General features: G+C 37.7%; 1 protein-coding gene across 4 annotated transcripts in view; it reads right to left on the bottom strand.

Annotated features, from left to right (window-relative positions):
- Window positions 1-17,687, bottom strand: part of JAKMIP1 (janus kinase and microtubule interacting protein 1) — a 142,659-nt gene that overhangs the window by 55,397 nt on the left and 69,575 nt on the right. For all 4 annotated transcript variants that reach the window (XM_071447250.1, XM_071447247.1, XM_071447248.1 and 1 more), the window contains 5 exons: window positions 15,377-15,871; window positions 3,721-3,930; window positions 2,951-3,070; window positions 1,066-1,212; window positions 319-459 (listed from right to left, as the gene is read on the bottom strand). In XM_071447250.1, coding sequence (XP_071303351.1) covers window positions 319-459; window positions 1,066-1,212; window positions 2,951-3,070; window positions 3,721-3,930; window positions 15,377-15,871 — 1,113 coding nt within the window. The remainder of the gene's footprint in view (window positions 1-318; window positions 460-1,065; window positions 1,213-2,950; window positions 3,071-3,720; window positions 3,931-15,376; window positions 15,872-17,687) is intronic.

Here is a 17,687-nt window from a genome sequence, read left to right as displayed (position 1 = left end):
TCCAACACATTTTAGTCATTAAGTTTTGGAAAGTCTCCTTTACTCAAGTTCCTCATTTGTTGACAGCCAGTTTTGTAAGTAAGGCTGATCATGCACTTTTTTTCACAAGCAGCTCATAATAGGTAAATATTTTTAATACAAAGATTCATACACATTCCAAAAAAATTCATTCACTACCTGAGAAAAAAACAACAACCCTTTGACACCAAAGTATCTCTATATCACTACTACAACTGGAGTCAAAACATTCCTCTCAAATCTTTAGCTTGCCTATAGATGTGTGTGCATGCACATGTGTATACCAGTCATAAACATTACCACTGTGAGATCATCAATAACATGCTGTTGTTCTTTGACTTGCAGTCTAAGGAATTCAATTTCTTGTTCCTCTCGTGTGCTGCTGAGATCATTCAAAGATGTGTGCCTCTTCAGTGCTGGTTGTGCAGATAACTTTTCTTTCTACAAAAATAAAAAACATAAAGAATGTTTTAAACTGCCTTGCTGCAACAGGAGAAAAACTCTCATGTGTCATGTAGCAACCAAGAATTCTTTGAACCCATCAGTGCATACTCCACTACAACACAAGATCTCTTTCAACAAAAAAACCCCTCACATTCTATATGCCTCTGTGTTAATCTCTCACATAAGATATTTTAGAACAGAATCAAAGAACAGTCTGGGAAAAAAAAAATTAGCAGACAAGTGAACTCAGTGATCCTGCATAGTGCATGCACTCAAACTCAGTTCTAATCATAAAAGCAGTATTTATTAAAGCTGATTTTTAGTCACAGCTTTTTACAGCCTGCAAAAACATTTTATCTCTCTGGGTTCCTTTCCCTTAATCGGTGTGAATTGATATAACACAAAGCACATGCCACTCTGAATTTAGAATATGAGTTTTCAGCTGTATTGTCTGCATTTGACAGTTGCACCATCCCACTGTGGAGACTGATGTGTTTGTTAGAATAAAAGCCTCACAAGCACTTCCAGCTCAAAGTAACTGTGTGCAATGTGCTCTCATAACACAACGTTGGAGATGATTACTTACCAGAGATGGTTACTTACCAGTTCTACATTTTCCCTTGATAAGTTTTTTATTTTCTCTTCCATTCTCTGGATACATTGTAACATATCATCATTTTTTTTGCTCATCCTCTTATTTTTTTCTACCAAAGGCTTCAGCTGACTTTCTGTCTCCCGAGAACGTTTCAGCTGCAAATGGCCAAGGAACAAAGTTAGCAGTGCTTGTTTACCTTTGAAGGAAAGAAAAAATAGCTCTGTTTCCACTTGCTTTTCTTAATTCAGAAAGTTCAGCCTCTTCTGCTAAATGGCATCTGACATACACCACTGCTGAACTAAGAACTACAACAGTCCAAACAAGTAATATATAATATTTTTGCATTGTCTGCCAAAAAAAACTAAATCTGGTCACTGGATTTTGCTCTTGGCAAACACTTATGATGATCCATAGTGACTTCTTTATGAACTAATCTCAATAGATATAAGCTTCTTGTGACCAACTAGGTCTCTAGACAAGTTGTTTTCACCAATTTAGCCATCCCTTAAGAGGAGGACACGCTTTCTCCACTTAATGCATAATTAGAGCAATGAGAAAGTCAGCCAGAGGGCACAGATTCAATCTCAGCATTCTGCTGACATTTTCAAGCTGCTCAGTTTTGCTCCTGTGGTTTTATAATGTTAGACAATTATGTGAAGCAAATTACTGCTCTTACTTGTATTTGCGTGTATTTATTATTTCACTGATTTTAGTTCATGAGCTGTTTTGTTTGGGAAAAAAATCAATTTTTCTCAGTCAAAAGATTTTTAAATTTGCTAACTTTTATCTGAAAAGGAGAAAGAGATCATATTTGTTTTCCTGAGATAAATTCACTGAGTATTTGGTTTTCTGTTTCAATCTTGAGAAAACATTTTTCATAGTGCTTAATCACATGGCCTTGCTAATACTACTGATTTTATGTGTACTATTGTCTTATAATATAAAAACTGCTTTACATCTCTCTCAAAATATTTTTCTTATGTAACTGAATCTAGAATCAAGAAGAGCACTTGACTGAGTCATACATGCCCTCCATCTAGAGGGACACTGAGGTATACATTGAAATATTTCAGCATTCTTCAGGGATGTTTTGAATTATTTAGGCCCACAGAAAAGATTAACAAGGAGGGAGATGTCAATGTGTCACAAAGCCACCAATGTTTCACTCGTCTGTAGGACTGACACATGGCACCACTTCAGCCCTCAACATAATTTTAGAATCAGATATATAGATTCCGTCTTTTTAGAATGAAAAATCTTTTCTACTGCCACTAGAATTAGGGCATTAAGGGACATTGTGAAACTCACCACCCATTGCAGTCAATGGGAGTTTTAACCATTAACCTCAGTACAAGCAATTAAGTACTGATAAAGGCTGATAAAATTAATTCTTAAAATTCATGTCATATCCTTTTTTGTCTAAGTTACTATCCCTCTTCTAGGATAATTTCACCTACTTAAGAGACTTCCCTTGAGAAATGGCAGATTTTTCATCACTAGCACAAGAAAGGTTTTTAACTCCTAGCTAGAGTAAGCATGTCACAGAGACAAATTTCCAAAGGATGACTACAGCAATTTAAGCGCATGGATTATGCATGTTTTACACAACATCATTACACAGTGCTACAGGCAACATACCAGTTAATTTCATTACTATTACCCCAAAACAAATCTGTAAATTTTTATTTTTGTGGAACAGGAAAGATTCCATCCATGTCTTCTATGGTCACAAGATTAATTTCTATAGAAATCTCTGTTACATTTAGATATAATTGACTGAGGCCAACCAGGACTAATTCGTAAATTATTTATAACACTGACTTTCCAACATTAAATCTTTTGCCATAAAGATGCCCTCCCAGTCACCATCTGTGTTATTACTAATTAATTTACCAGTTCATTTCTTTCATCTGCTAGGAGAGTATTTCTGTCTTCCAGCTTTCTTATTACAGCATTCAGTTCAGCGATTTTTAACTGAAATCTCCGCACATCTCGTTCATCCAGGTGCTGCTCCTTTACATCAAAAACATACAGATTTATAAAATTACTTTTTAAAAAATATTTTACTGTCCATAGTTTACTATCATAGCTTAGCGACTGTATTGTGTAAGCTTAAAACAGACTCATACATCAGTATTTGGGAAATTGACTATAATTAACTGAAACACTAAATAATAACATCCTGGGAAAATTCTTCATGAACAGCATCTTCTGAAATGCATGTAAAGTTTAACAATTAAAAAAACTATCTAGGTAAATAATATTTCATATATAGCAGGTTACTTCTCACCAGATTTCTTACTCTCAGCTAAAGTAGTTCTATTGTAAAGGATATAAAATAAAATCACATGGCTCGATTTTTGAGAAGTATAGTACCTATTTTCTAATGGTTAAAATATTCCTAAATTAATGAAATAGTGAGAAAATACTGAGGTTCACAGATCAAGATCACAGTGTAATTTCTGGAAGTTCTATATCCACATATTTCTCAATATTCTTTGCAATTTAAGAGGTCCAAGGAGTTTTTAAGTCATCAGTAAAACAGCACAGTGCAGCATCAGGCCATTTTACCATTAATTGGTCCTAGTAGTAACCAAAAAACCAAAGTGAACACCCAGGCAGTTCTCCAGAGCTGAATTTCAGAGAAAACTCCATTTTCTTACCGGACTTCCCATCAGTTCACTGATATCTCCCACTCCTGCAGGAAGCTCCCTCTTAGGACTACTGTGGTATCGTTCTGCCTCCTTCACCTGGACAAGCTGCTCATCCAGAGCTTCTTTCTGAAGGAGCAGTTTCTGGGTATGGCCTGCCTGGACACCAAGGTCCTTCTCCAGAGCCAGAATCACCCTGTCTTTGCCTTTTATCTCGTCCATCTGAAATGAAATAATGCATGAAGGAAGTTTCTGTAACATCCCCAAGTGCTCACTGCATGGAAACATACACATTTGCAAAAACAAAGTTCTGTTTCTCTCAGAATTGAACCAGCACTGAAACTGTGGCTGCCAAAAAGAAAATACATCTTCTCTGTAGTCTTTTTCTCTGTCCTTAAAAAAGGTTCAGCCTTCACTCGATCAAGAGTTTCCTTGGTCCAGTCTCAACTCAGAGACAAACAAAACCAAAGGCAAACATGCAGTGAAACAGAATACACAGCCATGAAAACATCCACTTCACCTAAGGATACACACTTCTGTACAGAGAAGAAAAATCTGCTTTCACTATGTTTCGGCAAAGAAACACAATTAGTACAAGATAAGACAAACACACCCTTGAAAACTCACCTGGGCTTTGTTTCAAAGCTTGAGCCACAGACATTTGCCCTATGTTGACTCCCTCTTTTTTAGTGAGTATCATGTGTGGTGAATCTCTTCACAAACATTTAAAATTAGTAATATTTACATGCAGAATATTTAAACTTAAAATCTTAAGCATACCTATGTATTTTATGTGCCCTTGTTATAAGGTTCAAATGAGGACTAGTCTTTGTGCAGAAGGAAAAAAGTAAGTGCACACAGACCATTAGAATAAAGGGTAGGAAGAAAGAGTTCTTGAACACCCTCTCTGGTTACTGAACTGTGTGTTCATACATCTCCATACCAAATAAAGCTCACTGCTCACAGTGATCCACTGCAGCTCTCATAGGATTTGTCCCTTGCAGCATCAGTGTTAAATTCACTTTGGTACTATTCCAAATGCTAGAGGAAGTGACAATCTGCAGCAGTTACTATAGAAACAGATTTCTTAACAAGAACATTAACCATTAACAATGTATTTATTGGAACTGTGCTGTATCTCCTCCAGTTTGCAAAACTGTTTTCTTGGTCAACATAAATCATGGAATTTTGGAAGTCAATTTTATTTTGAAAAAATAAAATAATGAAGTTGTTAAATCATATGTTTGTTGTTTATTGTACTCCTACACCCATAGAAGCCCTTTATGTCAAGTTACACCTAAAGAAAAAAGAAGGAAAAGAAAAAAAAGACATACTAGAAGTAATTTATAGTTCAAAGTGATTTACAGGATTAAACACAATGAGATTACATGATCAGATGCAATTTGCTTCTTCAGGATTCTTGTCTTAATCCTTTCACAATCTACAGAGCACATGAAATTAGTTTGTGTAAAGAACCTGACCGGCAGGGGATGGCTTGGCTGAACCATGATCAAAGATAAAAAGGTCAGATTTGAAGTGAATAAGCTGCTCTAGGCTACTCTGAAGTTCTAACTGGAGCTGATGAAGATTGGCTCAGATGGAGATTTCTTCCCTGATTTAGAGAAGTTGCTGTGTCCCAACTCCTTGTACAGGAAATAAAAACAAACTTCCCAGTATGTCAACTCCCATTAGTGAGACTTCCAAGTATGCCAAAAAAGGACATGCAGGAAAGAATGCAGTTTTCATTAATGAAAGAATTTGCAACATGCAGGATTTCAGAGGGACTGCACAGTGAACAACAATGACAAAAATTAAGCAGCTGCTTCATTTACTGAATGCTATCTGTCAGGCAGACTGATCTATAAGGGAGCCCTTGGGAGGAAAAAATGTCATGTAACTAAATACTGTGGACAGTTTATCTTTCAATTACACAGGTGTTCACACTGAACATCCACATAACTGACACAGGAATCTGCCCAGGCACGGCACACATTCAGGAAGAAGACCCAAGCTTACATATGCAGCCCTAATTCAAGGTACCTAATTAGTAGTGTACTTCATAATCTTCCTGTTCTCACAACTTAATGGTAAATGCAATGATATAGGCTTTAAGTTGGAAGAAAAAAGGAAAGCAACAATCTTGGTACTTGCTGAACTGACACAGAACTGATCCTTTGAAACAGATGTGAGCAGTGCAGTCACACCCACATCACCCTCCTCTCACACTTCCATTGATCAAAGCACACAGGCTCACACAAATTAGAAAGAAATGCCACAAAAGAGCATGGCTTTGAGGTGAGGGTTAAGGGAAGGCATAATTCTCCTCTGCTTTTCCTACTACTCTTTTTTCCTACCACTAAAATCTACATGTAATGAATCTTTCTGATAAAAACAAATGCCTCATGTTTAAGTCAAGCTAAAAGTCTTTGAAACACTGATATAATGAAATAGCAATGACTGCAGAGCCTTTCTTATTTTGGGTTTCTATTTTAAGTTACAGGTATGCACTCGAGGACCTCTTGCTCATGTAAACTTGTGCACACACACACACAAATACACAGAACACTGCAATAGTGCTTTATTTTTAATAAGCACAAACCACCAGAACAAAGAATTTCTAAGGAGCTAACTTACCACAAATTGATAAAGATGATTAGAATTGCATCAAGAATGCCTCCAAATTGTGCTTCAGAAGCATGGGGGTCAGTACAATTGTGCTCTCTTCAAGGGAATGGTTACACCCTTTGTTCATCCAATGCAACTGCACTGACCTAGTTAATGTCTCAATTTTCTTATATCTACAACAATCTCACCCAAAGACTTATTATCTTTTTCAGCCTTCCATGGTGCAGAGCAAATCTGCAGAGCAAATCAAATCATCTTCTTTGCCTGTTTTCCTAACAGAGGGCACAAATTGGTCCAGAGTGGGGGGAGAAAAAAGGAAGAGAAGTATTTTACAGCAATGCAACCTCCCTCAGTTCCATGTGGAAGAGATGGTATGTCAGGGGCCCAGGAGGCAATGAAAGAGGAGTCACATAACTAGGAAAAAGAGAAAGATGGTTTAGGTTTAAACTGAACATAAGCTGCCATAGAAGACGACTTTGGTTTAGCCTAGTATTATATATTCTAATAGTTGTAAAAGCTCAAAGTCTCCATGTCAGTTCTGTCCCACTGGAGAACAACTGGAGCCACAGTTTGTTATATGAAGGAAAAAAAAAAGTTGGCAGCATAAAGTCCACCCAACTAATGTAATTAGGTATGCATTAGGTATGTATTTTAGACATATGCATTATGGTCTCTATTTTAGTGGGGAGAAGTGTATCTTCCATTAGGCAAATGAAAATCAAAATGGATTAATCCAGCTTCCCTGCTGCTTCTATTTTAATCAATCACATGTTGTGGAAGCAACTCTGTCGCAGCCAAGACTCTCTAAGAATCTACATGGTCTTGAAGAGAAGGAGAATTTCTTATTAGACTAAGTGACAGAGTTGATAAGAAAGCTTTCAGGCACAGAAGCCCTTCAGCAGATCAGATTAGGAAGTGTTTTCATGTTTTCTACCATGGCATTGCACTTGAAGGACCAACATGTGACAACTGGAACCTGCATGCAATAACTCCCACCACTGCTTTAATGGATTCCTGCCTGTTCTGCAACTCATCTGAGACCTCTCAATAAGATATAGAGAATCTGATTGAGAAACCATCTTTTCTTCCAACATATTTAGCACAATGACATCCCAATCATGCATTGTGCTCACACATATTGTATAAATCAAATACATAATCGCAGAAATCCCTTCCAAGTGTTGTTTAGGTTTCAAATTTGGTCTCAGTTAAAACAAATTTACCCACTTTCTGCAGTTACCAAGTAAAACAGGGTCACATGAACTCTTTTATATTCTCTTTTGCATGGATTTTAAAGTACTTTAGAACAGTGATTATTCTTTATGCATTTAAGGGTGGTACAAGTCAGTGCAAAAAGTCTGTGGTAGGAGGACAGTGGAGCAACATGAGGTTAGAACGTATTTTCAATTATAGGCCTTGAGAAGAAAAGTAGCAGAAATACCCTCTGAAAGAGGATTTAAAGAAAATAAGATCATTCACAAGCAGCTGCAGAGGCAAATTACTGAGGAATCACCTTGAGTAGCATAAGTAACTGTGGAGGTCTGGTTAAAATTAGAGCTTTTTAAATATAATTTCTTCAGGGGTTTTGTGCTGTCAAATGTTAGTTGCTAAACACAGATACTTCCTGCATTATGTCAATGAAGGGATAGCATTTACAGCCTGTGTCAAAATTACTCAACTGCCTAAGAGTATGTATCTAACTGCCCCCTTACAGCTAAGAGAAATGAGCAGAAATTAGTCTTTTAATAATATTTATGAAACATGAAAGAGGACCAAGCCAGTCATAATAAAAAGCATCCCCTGCCAATTATGCCACACTTCAATGACTACAGTGAAAGAAAGTCAGAGACCTTTGGGGGAACTTTAGTCTCTCATGAAGTTGAAAGAGAAATTCCCAGGGAATTAAAAGCCACATCTATCAAGGCATTGACATATTCAGTTTCCAAAGTGGAAAAAGCCAGCTGCTGCATTGCCAAGTGTAAGACCTTCCTCTTCACCCATACTTGTCAAAGTTATCTCCTAGCCAACTGCAGAACAAAATTCTACAGTGCTCTTCTCCAGCAGAAATTTAATTAACCTTTATACTAAGTGCCTGACACTGAAAATAGGGCTATCTTGACAGAGGAATTGCTGGTTACTATAAAGAACTAAAAGAAGATCCTACTCAAAAACACAGATAAAGATTGAACCAAAAAGAATTAACATCTTTTATATTTATAAAGGGGCACTAAGCACTAACAACAATATCCCAAGCTGAAAGCTCATGTGGAGAAAAGAATTAAAATATTCCAGAGCTGTGTACAGTATTCCCTACAACAGACATGGTCAGCTATTCAAATAAATGTTTGCTGCTTATTTGGGACACTTAGGGGGAAAAAGGACAAGAGATGCCAACCATTCAGTGGAATAATAAGGGTCACAGACAGAAGTGGATAGGATTTATTTTTAATTTCATGTGTAATTTTTCTAAACCAACAGTCAATAATTTCCTCCAGTAGCTCTTCTCACACATTTTTTCTCAAGTGTGTAAATCTCATTAGAAGTTTTGATAAATTATACAAGAAACACCACATGGACAGAAAATTCCAGAACTGATAAGAGGTTTCTCACAACTTTCTCAAAAGCCAGTTACAACCTCTACTACTGGATTTCTCCTATTACCCATCCCAAGTGTTCATTGACAGAATTGTAATGAAAAAGTAGTCAAAAATATAAAAATGTAGCAAAACTAAGTAATACAAACTTTAGAAGGTTTTTCTCTGTCCGTGTGCTACACCACATGTAACTGTTGTGGGTTTTTAATACTGTCCCAAATTTTGTAAGGAGATATAGAAGTCAAATTTGTGACCTTCTTAACTTTTTAGAAAATATTAAGAACAAACACAAAAAGCTGAACCTGCACTATGAAAAAGGTTTGATTAGATCTGCTTGATTCAAGGAAAAACAACATCTGTCAGGAATGCCGCCCTTTGAGCTCCTAAAGGAAGGAGCATAAATCTTGAGAGGACAGAAAGCCAAGTATTATTTGCAGTCCTACAAAGCTGGAGGTGGTGGGTCTCTGCTGCAGCTTAGCCCAGCCTTGGAATACAGCTGAAACACGTGTCTCAAACAGATGGCACAATCCAGGAGCAGCCTAGCATTTGATAGCAGCAGCTGTGTGTGAAATACAGGCGGGGCTGAGCAGCCAAAGCTGCAGCTCTGCCCAGCCAGGCACGACTGCCTGGGATGATTCAAAGCTCAGCTTTCCAGGCTCAAAATTCGAGTCAAAACTCACACACAGTGCCAGGGCACAAGTGAAGAGAGAAAAGCCAGGCTCCACCCTTTCATCAGGCCAGCAGGGAGTGCCCCTGCCAACTGCCCCTCTGCTCCAGGATGTTCAGACAAATGTCTCTGCATTGCCCCCGGTGATGAAAGGAGCATACAGGTACAAATTCCACTGCCTCAAAATGGCAAAATCCTAGTAATGGTAATGCAGGAGAACATTAATGCAATTAGAAAACTGTTCCCATCAGTAGGTAATTTGGGGTTTGATGGAGCATTAAACTTTTGCTATTACTTTTCATGTCAATTGCTCATATGAAGAAATGGAATGCACTTTTCCCCAAATTGTGGATGACACCAAATTCAGAGGAGCTGTTACCACACTAGGGAACAGGAAGACCATTCATAGGAACTTTTTGACATGCTGGAGAAATGAGCCAAGAAACCTTCATAAAGTTTGCCTAAGAAAGGTACAATGTCCTGCCCCTGGGAGAGCTCAAGTGCCTGTTGGATGCCAATTGAAGTTGGCAGTTTTGCAATGGAAAGAAAGAGGAAAAAATAGACAAAAGGAAAGATCTTTGCATCCTGTAGGGCAAGTTGGATATGGGTCAGTGGTGAGAGCTTGCAATAATTGAAGTTAAATTGATACTGGGCCAAACCAGGAGGGGTGTTACCAAAAGAGATTTAGCTTTTTATTAAGCATATGGGAAACCACACCAGGAGCACCCGAGCCACTTCTGGGCTCCCCAGCACAAAAAAGAAGGTATTGACAAACTGGCCTAGGTGCCATATAACTGGAGGAAGACCAGTAAGACCACTATGGGGCTGCAACATGCAGAATTTAAGGAATGGTGAAGATGCCAGGCTCGCTCAGCCAGCCAAAGGAAGCAGGCAGGATGAGTTAAAAGAGCAGATATTCAGGATATCCATTCTGGATATCCATTCATCCAAAGGGGAATACAGCCATGAACAAAGTACATGCTTCTCCAAGATACACAGCAAAAGGACAATAGTGACAATCAAAAGAAGAAGAACAAGAAAGAAATCTCACAGTGACTGGGCTTTAGAGCAGGCTGTCAGTGCTGAACTCCATCTTGGGAGGTTTTCAAACTGGACTGGAGGAGGCCCAGAGCAATCTGATCCAACCTTGAAAGCAGCACTGCTTCAAGCAGGACACTGGACCTGGAGAGCACCCTCACCACCTAAATTTCCCATGATTGTATTACAATCCCAATGCTAAACCATACTGAAGACAGACTCCATGTTAGTATAATCCATACTAAGGACAGACAGACAAACAACCATATTAAGAGTTGTGCAAGGTTAGAAAATAGGAATTTGTGAAGGATGCGAGTTGAAATTTTGGGCTGTCCTAAACTGGAGCAACCTAATTCTTAATTCCAAAAAAAACTTTTCAGAAGCATTCACTTAGAACGTGAGATGCCATGTTACACACAGACACAAAAACTGAAATACTAGTTTTAAAAAATCAATATAAACCATACATGAGCTCATTCCATAACATGTTTTTTGTCTTGAAAAGAAGTTTCAGTGAAACGGCCTGGACTTCTACCTTTAAAAACTGCTTCATCTATTAGTATGAATGATATTCTTTCATGTCCTGCATTATATTTATTTGGGAAACACCAGACAGAGGCATCTTTCCACACTGGAAGGAGTTTTTTATTTATGCAGCAGTATAATTTGGGCTAAGGAGATTAAGGACACTTAAATAGTGCATCTGTCTCCACAAATCAGGAACTTCTAAAAATCACCCCTTGAAAATAATTTCTTTTACTTTGATGCTCTTAGCAGCAAAAGGATTTCTTGCCTTGCAAGTATGAATCTGCAATACTGTGACACTGCTCTTTAGACAATTTTTATATGGCTACTTGAAAGTACAATTGAAATATTTTCTTCATCTGGTGTACTGTGTGCCCTCTTAAACAGGAACCTTATTGTGCATCTAATACAATTAGTGGAATCTTAATGATTTTGTGATTAAGAAAATTAGGTCTATTTTATATTGAAGTCTTTCAGTTAATTTCAATCCAAGCTGTTAAAGAATATTTAGGAAGACCATATGTGTAAAGATTTTAACAGAGTAGAATGGTATTTAGCTGGAAAATAAGTGAAAAGCTTGGTGTTAAAGACATTTCCAATAAAAGAAACAGTGTTTACTAAAACATACACCACAAAATGCAGGGTGCAAGTGTCATTTGTTCATTCCAAAGTTTAAATATTATATTAAGTGTTCACAAAATAAGCATTCAGGTTTTTTTCTTATTCAACCAATACTAAAAATTAGTAGATCAGTGATGTCATAATTCAATATTCTTTTAATGATTGGGCTTTTGCATACATTTTCCAAGGCAAGAACTGCAAAATGCCCATTAATCTTGCCACTGCAAAAACAGTACCTAGAGAAATGTGCCTTGCAATGCTTAAAAACAGTGTCCAAGTGGTCCCAGAATGAATGGAACCTTGAACTAACATGGTCAATGGCCATGGCCTCCTTCCCCACCCGTGCTGGCAGCAGAGCACGGCTGGGCCGTTTCCCAGGATCACCAACAACATGAACAGGCTCTTTCAGGATTGCCAGGAAAAGAGAGCAACTTTACTTACCCCTGAAAACTAACTTCAAACCTGATTATCAAACCAAGTCAGTTAAATGGCAAGCTTAATCAAGGACTAAGAAAAATTGGCTGAAATTGCTATTTTGTCTACTATTGTACAGTTTTCATTCTGTGGAACAATACAACTGTTCAGACTCAACTACTCAGGAAATATGGGCTGAACAAAATAAATAACCACTGGTTTTTTTTTCTAATCTTGCTCTCCAAGGTGCCTCTTTACTTTCAAGACATCTGTTTCATTTGTCCCTCCAGTTTGTTACTAGCTATTTTTACTTCTGGTTTCATAGCTGCCAGCACACTGTGCTGATGCATATACACAACAAGGATATAGTTCCTTGGAGGGTGGGGGAATAAAATCCACAGCAATTAACATTCCTTAAACTAATGGAAAAATTTATATCACTGTTACATTTTCAGTTACAGGAACATAAAAATTCCAGCATAATTTCTTGCTGCACATAGAAAAAGTGTGTTATCTGTTTTGCCAAATAGATATTTTACTTTCTCTTATTAAGCACTAGGACCTTAGTCATCCAGTCTTGTTTCTGTTGAGGTTTGTTGGGTATTTTTCATGGCTCAATTCAAAACTATGAAAACACTCCCCAAACTGATCAATCATATTTTTTAAAAATATAGTCTATAATTTATCCGTATACACATAGACAATGGATTTGGCTTTTTCCTTTCTCATAACTTATTTTTTAATAGCAGCCAAGAATTGTAAGATTTTAGTCAGATTAGTCATGGGTGTTAAAGTTAATGGCAAAATACAGATTTTTTTTTTTCCTAGCTGCAATATCTATAAGAAAAGCATTCACAAAAGTAATCTGTGATCTGAAATGCAAAATAAATCAGCCAAGTCTGACAAGACAATCAGACTGCATCCTGAATTACTCTATCTGAATTTGAATTACAGTATGGCCAGCCCATTTAGGTAGTTAATCCCAAAGATGCTGGTTTCCTAATAATGCCACAAAACACTGCACACATACAAAAGAACACATTAATTGAAACTCAGTTACAGAACTGTGCTAATATTAATAACACTTCCTTTCACATCCTGATCATTTCATCTCATAGAACGGTACAAACCAACAAAGAAGCCCAGATCCAGAGCTGATAGGGTTAATCTGAAATGGAAGGTGAGCATCCCTTGAACTAATTAAATGGAGAAGAGAGAAGAGAGGGAGATATCCCAGTGATCAGATTCTACAATCCTATGTGCTTTCTCAAAGGAAAAGAGAACCTATCTAGGAACTCTGCAGTATTTTTTACCTTATCCCAGATTTAAAGACTGCCCTGTGCAATAACAACTACCTAAATTCCTAAGGATCCTAGAAGAATGGGGTTTTTTTCTTTCAAAAAACACCACAAACCATTTAATTTTAATTTAAGGAATTAAATTAAAATTAAAAGGAATTTAAGGAAAAAACTGAAATTCATTGTATGAAAGGAAGGGAAGCACTAGAAGGCAGCACAGGACTCTTGGAGGAAGATACAAACATTTCCTAAGAAAGCCCATGAGACCAGTGGCAGGCTTCCACTGGTCTTTCCTCTGGTGCTGGGAAAAGGAAACAAGAGTTACCTACACACTTCCCCACCAAAGTATATTCACCTTTTCAGATGTACTGAGTAACACAGGCTCAGCAAGCCTACAATTAAAATTTTGAATGACTTCACAGAATTTTTTTTGTTGTGCCAGACAGATAACAGAGTGCCCTTCTTCATCACCTTTGCACAACAGCAGGCTGAAAACCTCTGCTCTTGAAAGTGAAGAGGTAAATATTTCCTTTGAAACCCTTCTTGGAGGAGGTTAAATTCACTTAGAAAATGTCCTCCAGAAAAACATATGCCAGAATGTATCAACCTTCTCTCTTCTGTAATACTTTTTAAAATTGTCTGTACTTCATAGCCATGATTTTAGAATTTTACTTGTCTAATAGACAATAGAATATGAAAGAAGCTATGTTTGCAGAAACTGCATTGTCAGTCTTTGCAGTGGTCTTAATTAATGAACAAAACGATACCCCTGAGACTCAATCAACATCCAATTAATTTAAAGCATAAATATTAACTGCAATAAAAGCTTTCATTTTCTCAAACAGAAAATCAGCCGCAGTAAATAGATATTACAGTTTGTAGCTTGTCCTTATCATAATTTTTCCTGAGGAATACAAGAAATAAGAGGTCATTTCTGCACAAATTCAAACCCACAAGAAATTTTCCTAAGGAAACTGATGTTTCATTCTATTAAAAGTCTGTACTACTTGACATAACATAAATATTATGCTTATTTTATTTTTTTTTAATTTGCATAGCTATCATACTGCTAGTTTGTGCAGACAAACCATTAGGTATCCACATACATATAGAAAATATCATGTTATCAAACAGAAGTGTCACTTGATAAAGACCTCTTTAAATGTATAACTGTGTACAGCCCATCTTAGATTCTATACATTTTACAAAGCTGAATAATATGGGGCACCCACTGTCAGGAAATACCGCCTGGATTTTGATTTTATACCAACAGCATAGTCTGCCATCTGTGCTGAAGTCCTAGGGTTTATGAAGCGTGAAAAAAGCCTGCTGTCCTAGGCCCTAACTTTTCTGCTGCTATAGATAAAACACAGAAATTCTGAAAGGGCAACAGTGCTTCATATTGAATGACCTGGATAAAGATAAAAAAAGAAGCAAAGAGCCTGTTGTTTCAGCACAACTGGTTCCTCCAATTTAAATATAAAATTCTACGTGAACTTAATGTTGCCATCTCACAAGGCATTCTTACTGTCCAACCAACAATCCCTGACTTGTTTTGGTCACCAGGAGTATAGCTGCACAACTAGGAAGGGGAAAGTCTATTTCTTTGATCTGTTGAGAAAATTCATTCTGGAAAGTCTTGGTTGTCTTGTATTCTATTTGGTGGGACATAAAGCTTTGGACGGTGTTGGATAGGCTATGGAGCCAAGGTTCACCTTTGCTGTAAGGAGGAGAAACAGTGGAAACAGTGGCCCCTTGTAGCCAGTTCAATCAGCACTGATTGAACATATCACTGCCAAAGGCTGCTTTGATATTTATGGGCACATACAGCAATATATCAATATCTGCTACAAACTGAAATAAGCAGCATTACTCAGTGAACTCACCAGCCTGCGGATCTCCCTCTCACACTCCCGCTTTATTCTGTTGATCTCATCCTGGTGGGACTGATAAGCCGTGCGCAGGTCCGCAGCCTTCATTTTATCTGCCTGCATGATGTTGTTCAGAGCTTCTTCAAGCTGCTTTTTGCCAGATTTCAGCTCCAAGATCTCTTGTTGCAGCTTCATTCGCTCCCCGTCAAAGGCCTTGCGAGCCTCCTCCTTTGCCTCGCTCAGCAGTGCCGTCTTCACCTTGTCAGCCGCCCCGTCCCGCAGGACATTGACTGTCGACTGCAAACGCTGAATTTCACCATCCTTGATTTTCACCATTCTTGCCACCTCCTGCTCATGCTGCCGGATCAGTAGCTCTCTGACACTCTGAAGTTCCTTCATTTTCTCCTCGTGGAGCTTGGCTTTCAGTTCAGAAATATAGGCAGTGTGCTTATGCTGCTCCTGCTCCCTTTCTTGCTTAACCTCTTGGATTTTTTCTCTCAGTTTACCCACCTGGAACAAAATATAAAATATTGATTAACATGCACCACTCCACTTTTTAAAGTCACCAAGGAAGGTGCCTCCAAACTGGTCTTAAAAACCAAAAGCAAAGACTGCACACCTCTCTTGAGTAAACTAATGGAGAGGCAGGGCTGGAAAAAGGCCATGTACATGTTAAGGAATCTGCTATAGGGATGTGCAACTGGTTATGAGTTCTCACAGATCTAGGGAATAAAATAAAACTGACCAACATGCAATCTAGTTATCTCCTTATTTCCTGTTCCAACCACACCAGACTATTGTTACCCATAACCCCTCTATTGTGCTCTACAAGCAAATGGAAAATTACTCAAACAGGGAAAAGACTTTATGTTTATGCTGGAAATACTTTTATTTTGGATTTCTTAATTTCTTAGCTATTTTAATGGGAAAGTCCTCATTATATAAGCCAAAAGAATTGGCCTTTTGAAAAACCAAGTCTACTCAATGGACCTCAGATCTCACCCCAAAAGTGAAACTATTCATGTCCCCAGACATTTCAGAAAATATAGGCCAGTGAGTCTAAGGTCTGGGGAGAGAGTCGTGGAAAAATATTATAGACTATTATAGTAATATCCACTGTGATGAAACCTCATTATAAAATAATGCTCAGCAGGCTACATGGAAAGCAATGCTTTTTTCCATGTGGAATTAGATGTTAATTTAGAATAAAGGGGGAAAAAGAGAAAGGCTCAGTTGTCTATTGCAGTACACCAGAAAGGCTATAATGTATTTTATCATTCATAGTTTCAGTAACATCTTTCAACTATCCTCATTACCAAGACTGCCAAAACCTCTATCAGAGGCAGAGGTTTCAAAAATTGTATTTTAATTTTCAATGACAATACAAACATACACAGCAAATAGAGCTTGAGGTTAAAAGAAGGCTACCAAGCAGCAAAACGTTATTCACTGCCACATCTGCTTCTATCTGTGCAACACAAAGCTGGGATCTGTAGTCATGTGATGCATTTAATTTACACTAAATTAAGCCAGAATTGCAAATTGATCAGATAGGTATCCAGTCAGGATCAACCCACCACAACTTGACCTGAAGTCCTCAGACAGCTGGGACAGCAGACTTTTCCTGTGCAAAAAATGTTACAATCCTCTTATTTTGAACAGTAGCTGAAATTACCAACTCAAACTTACCCTTGATTTAAAGAAAAGAAGAGATTGGAGCAAGAAAGGAAGGAAAGGTATCACACATTTTTATGAAAGTAACCCAGATGCACTGTTGACTGAACACCACCTAGGAGAGCACTATAATTAGAGCTGTTCTAAAGGTAATAGCTCTGAGTCAGACATTGTCACACACAGATTTTATAGATATTGTCACAGTTCCAGGATGATTCTGAGAATGTATCTTTATTAAAGAGAGATAGAAGTTGGGTTTCTTCTCCAAATGGTAAATCTGGCTATTGGAAATTATCTGCAGGATATATCCATGTATGATTTCTTTCAGTGGGATGACATTTAGCTCCAAACCTACAGTGGATAGCAGTGATTTTTAGTGCTTGCATTAGGATACCCAATTCCATAGCAGAGTCCATGGCAGAGAGGTTGGAATAGATGATCTTTAAAGGTCCCTTCCAAGCCATACCATTCCATGATGCTGTAACAAAACTAAGTCACTTACCCACCTATCTACCATCAGAAGTAAATAGACTGGTTTATAGATAAATTTGAAAATGAAACAACACTCATTATTTACTTATTGCCTTACTGATGAGCCAAGAAAATTGAAATTAAATTGAGCAATGAAACCAACTAATGACAACACAAGGAA

The sequence above is a fragment of the Agelaius tricolor genome, unplaced genomic scaffold (genome assembly GCF_023055355.1).
Source record: "Agelaius tricolor isolate 1412-34295 unplaced genomic scaffold, bAgeTri1.0.p SCAF_24, whole genome shotgun sequence".
Taxonomy (NCBI): Eukaryota; Metazoa; Chordata; class Aves; order Passeriformes; family Icteridae; genus Agelaius; species Agelaius tricolor.
Note: the sequence above shows the minus strand (reverse complement) of the source record. Positions and strands in the feature narration are given on the sequence as shown.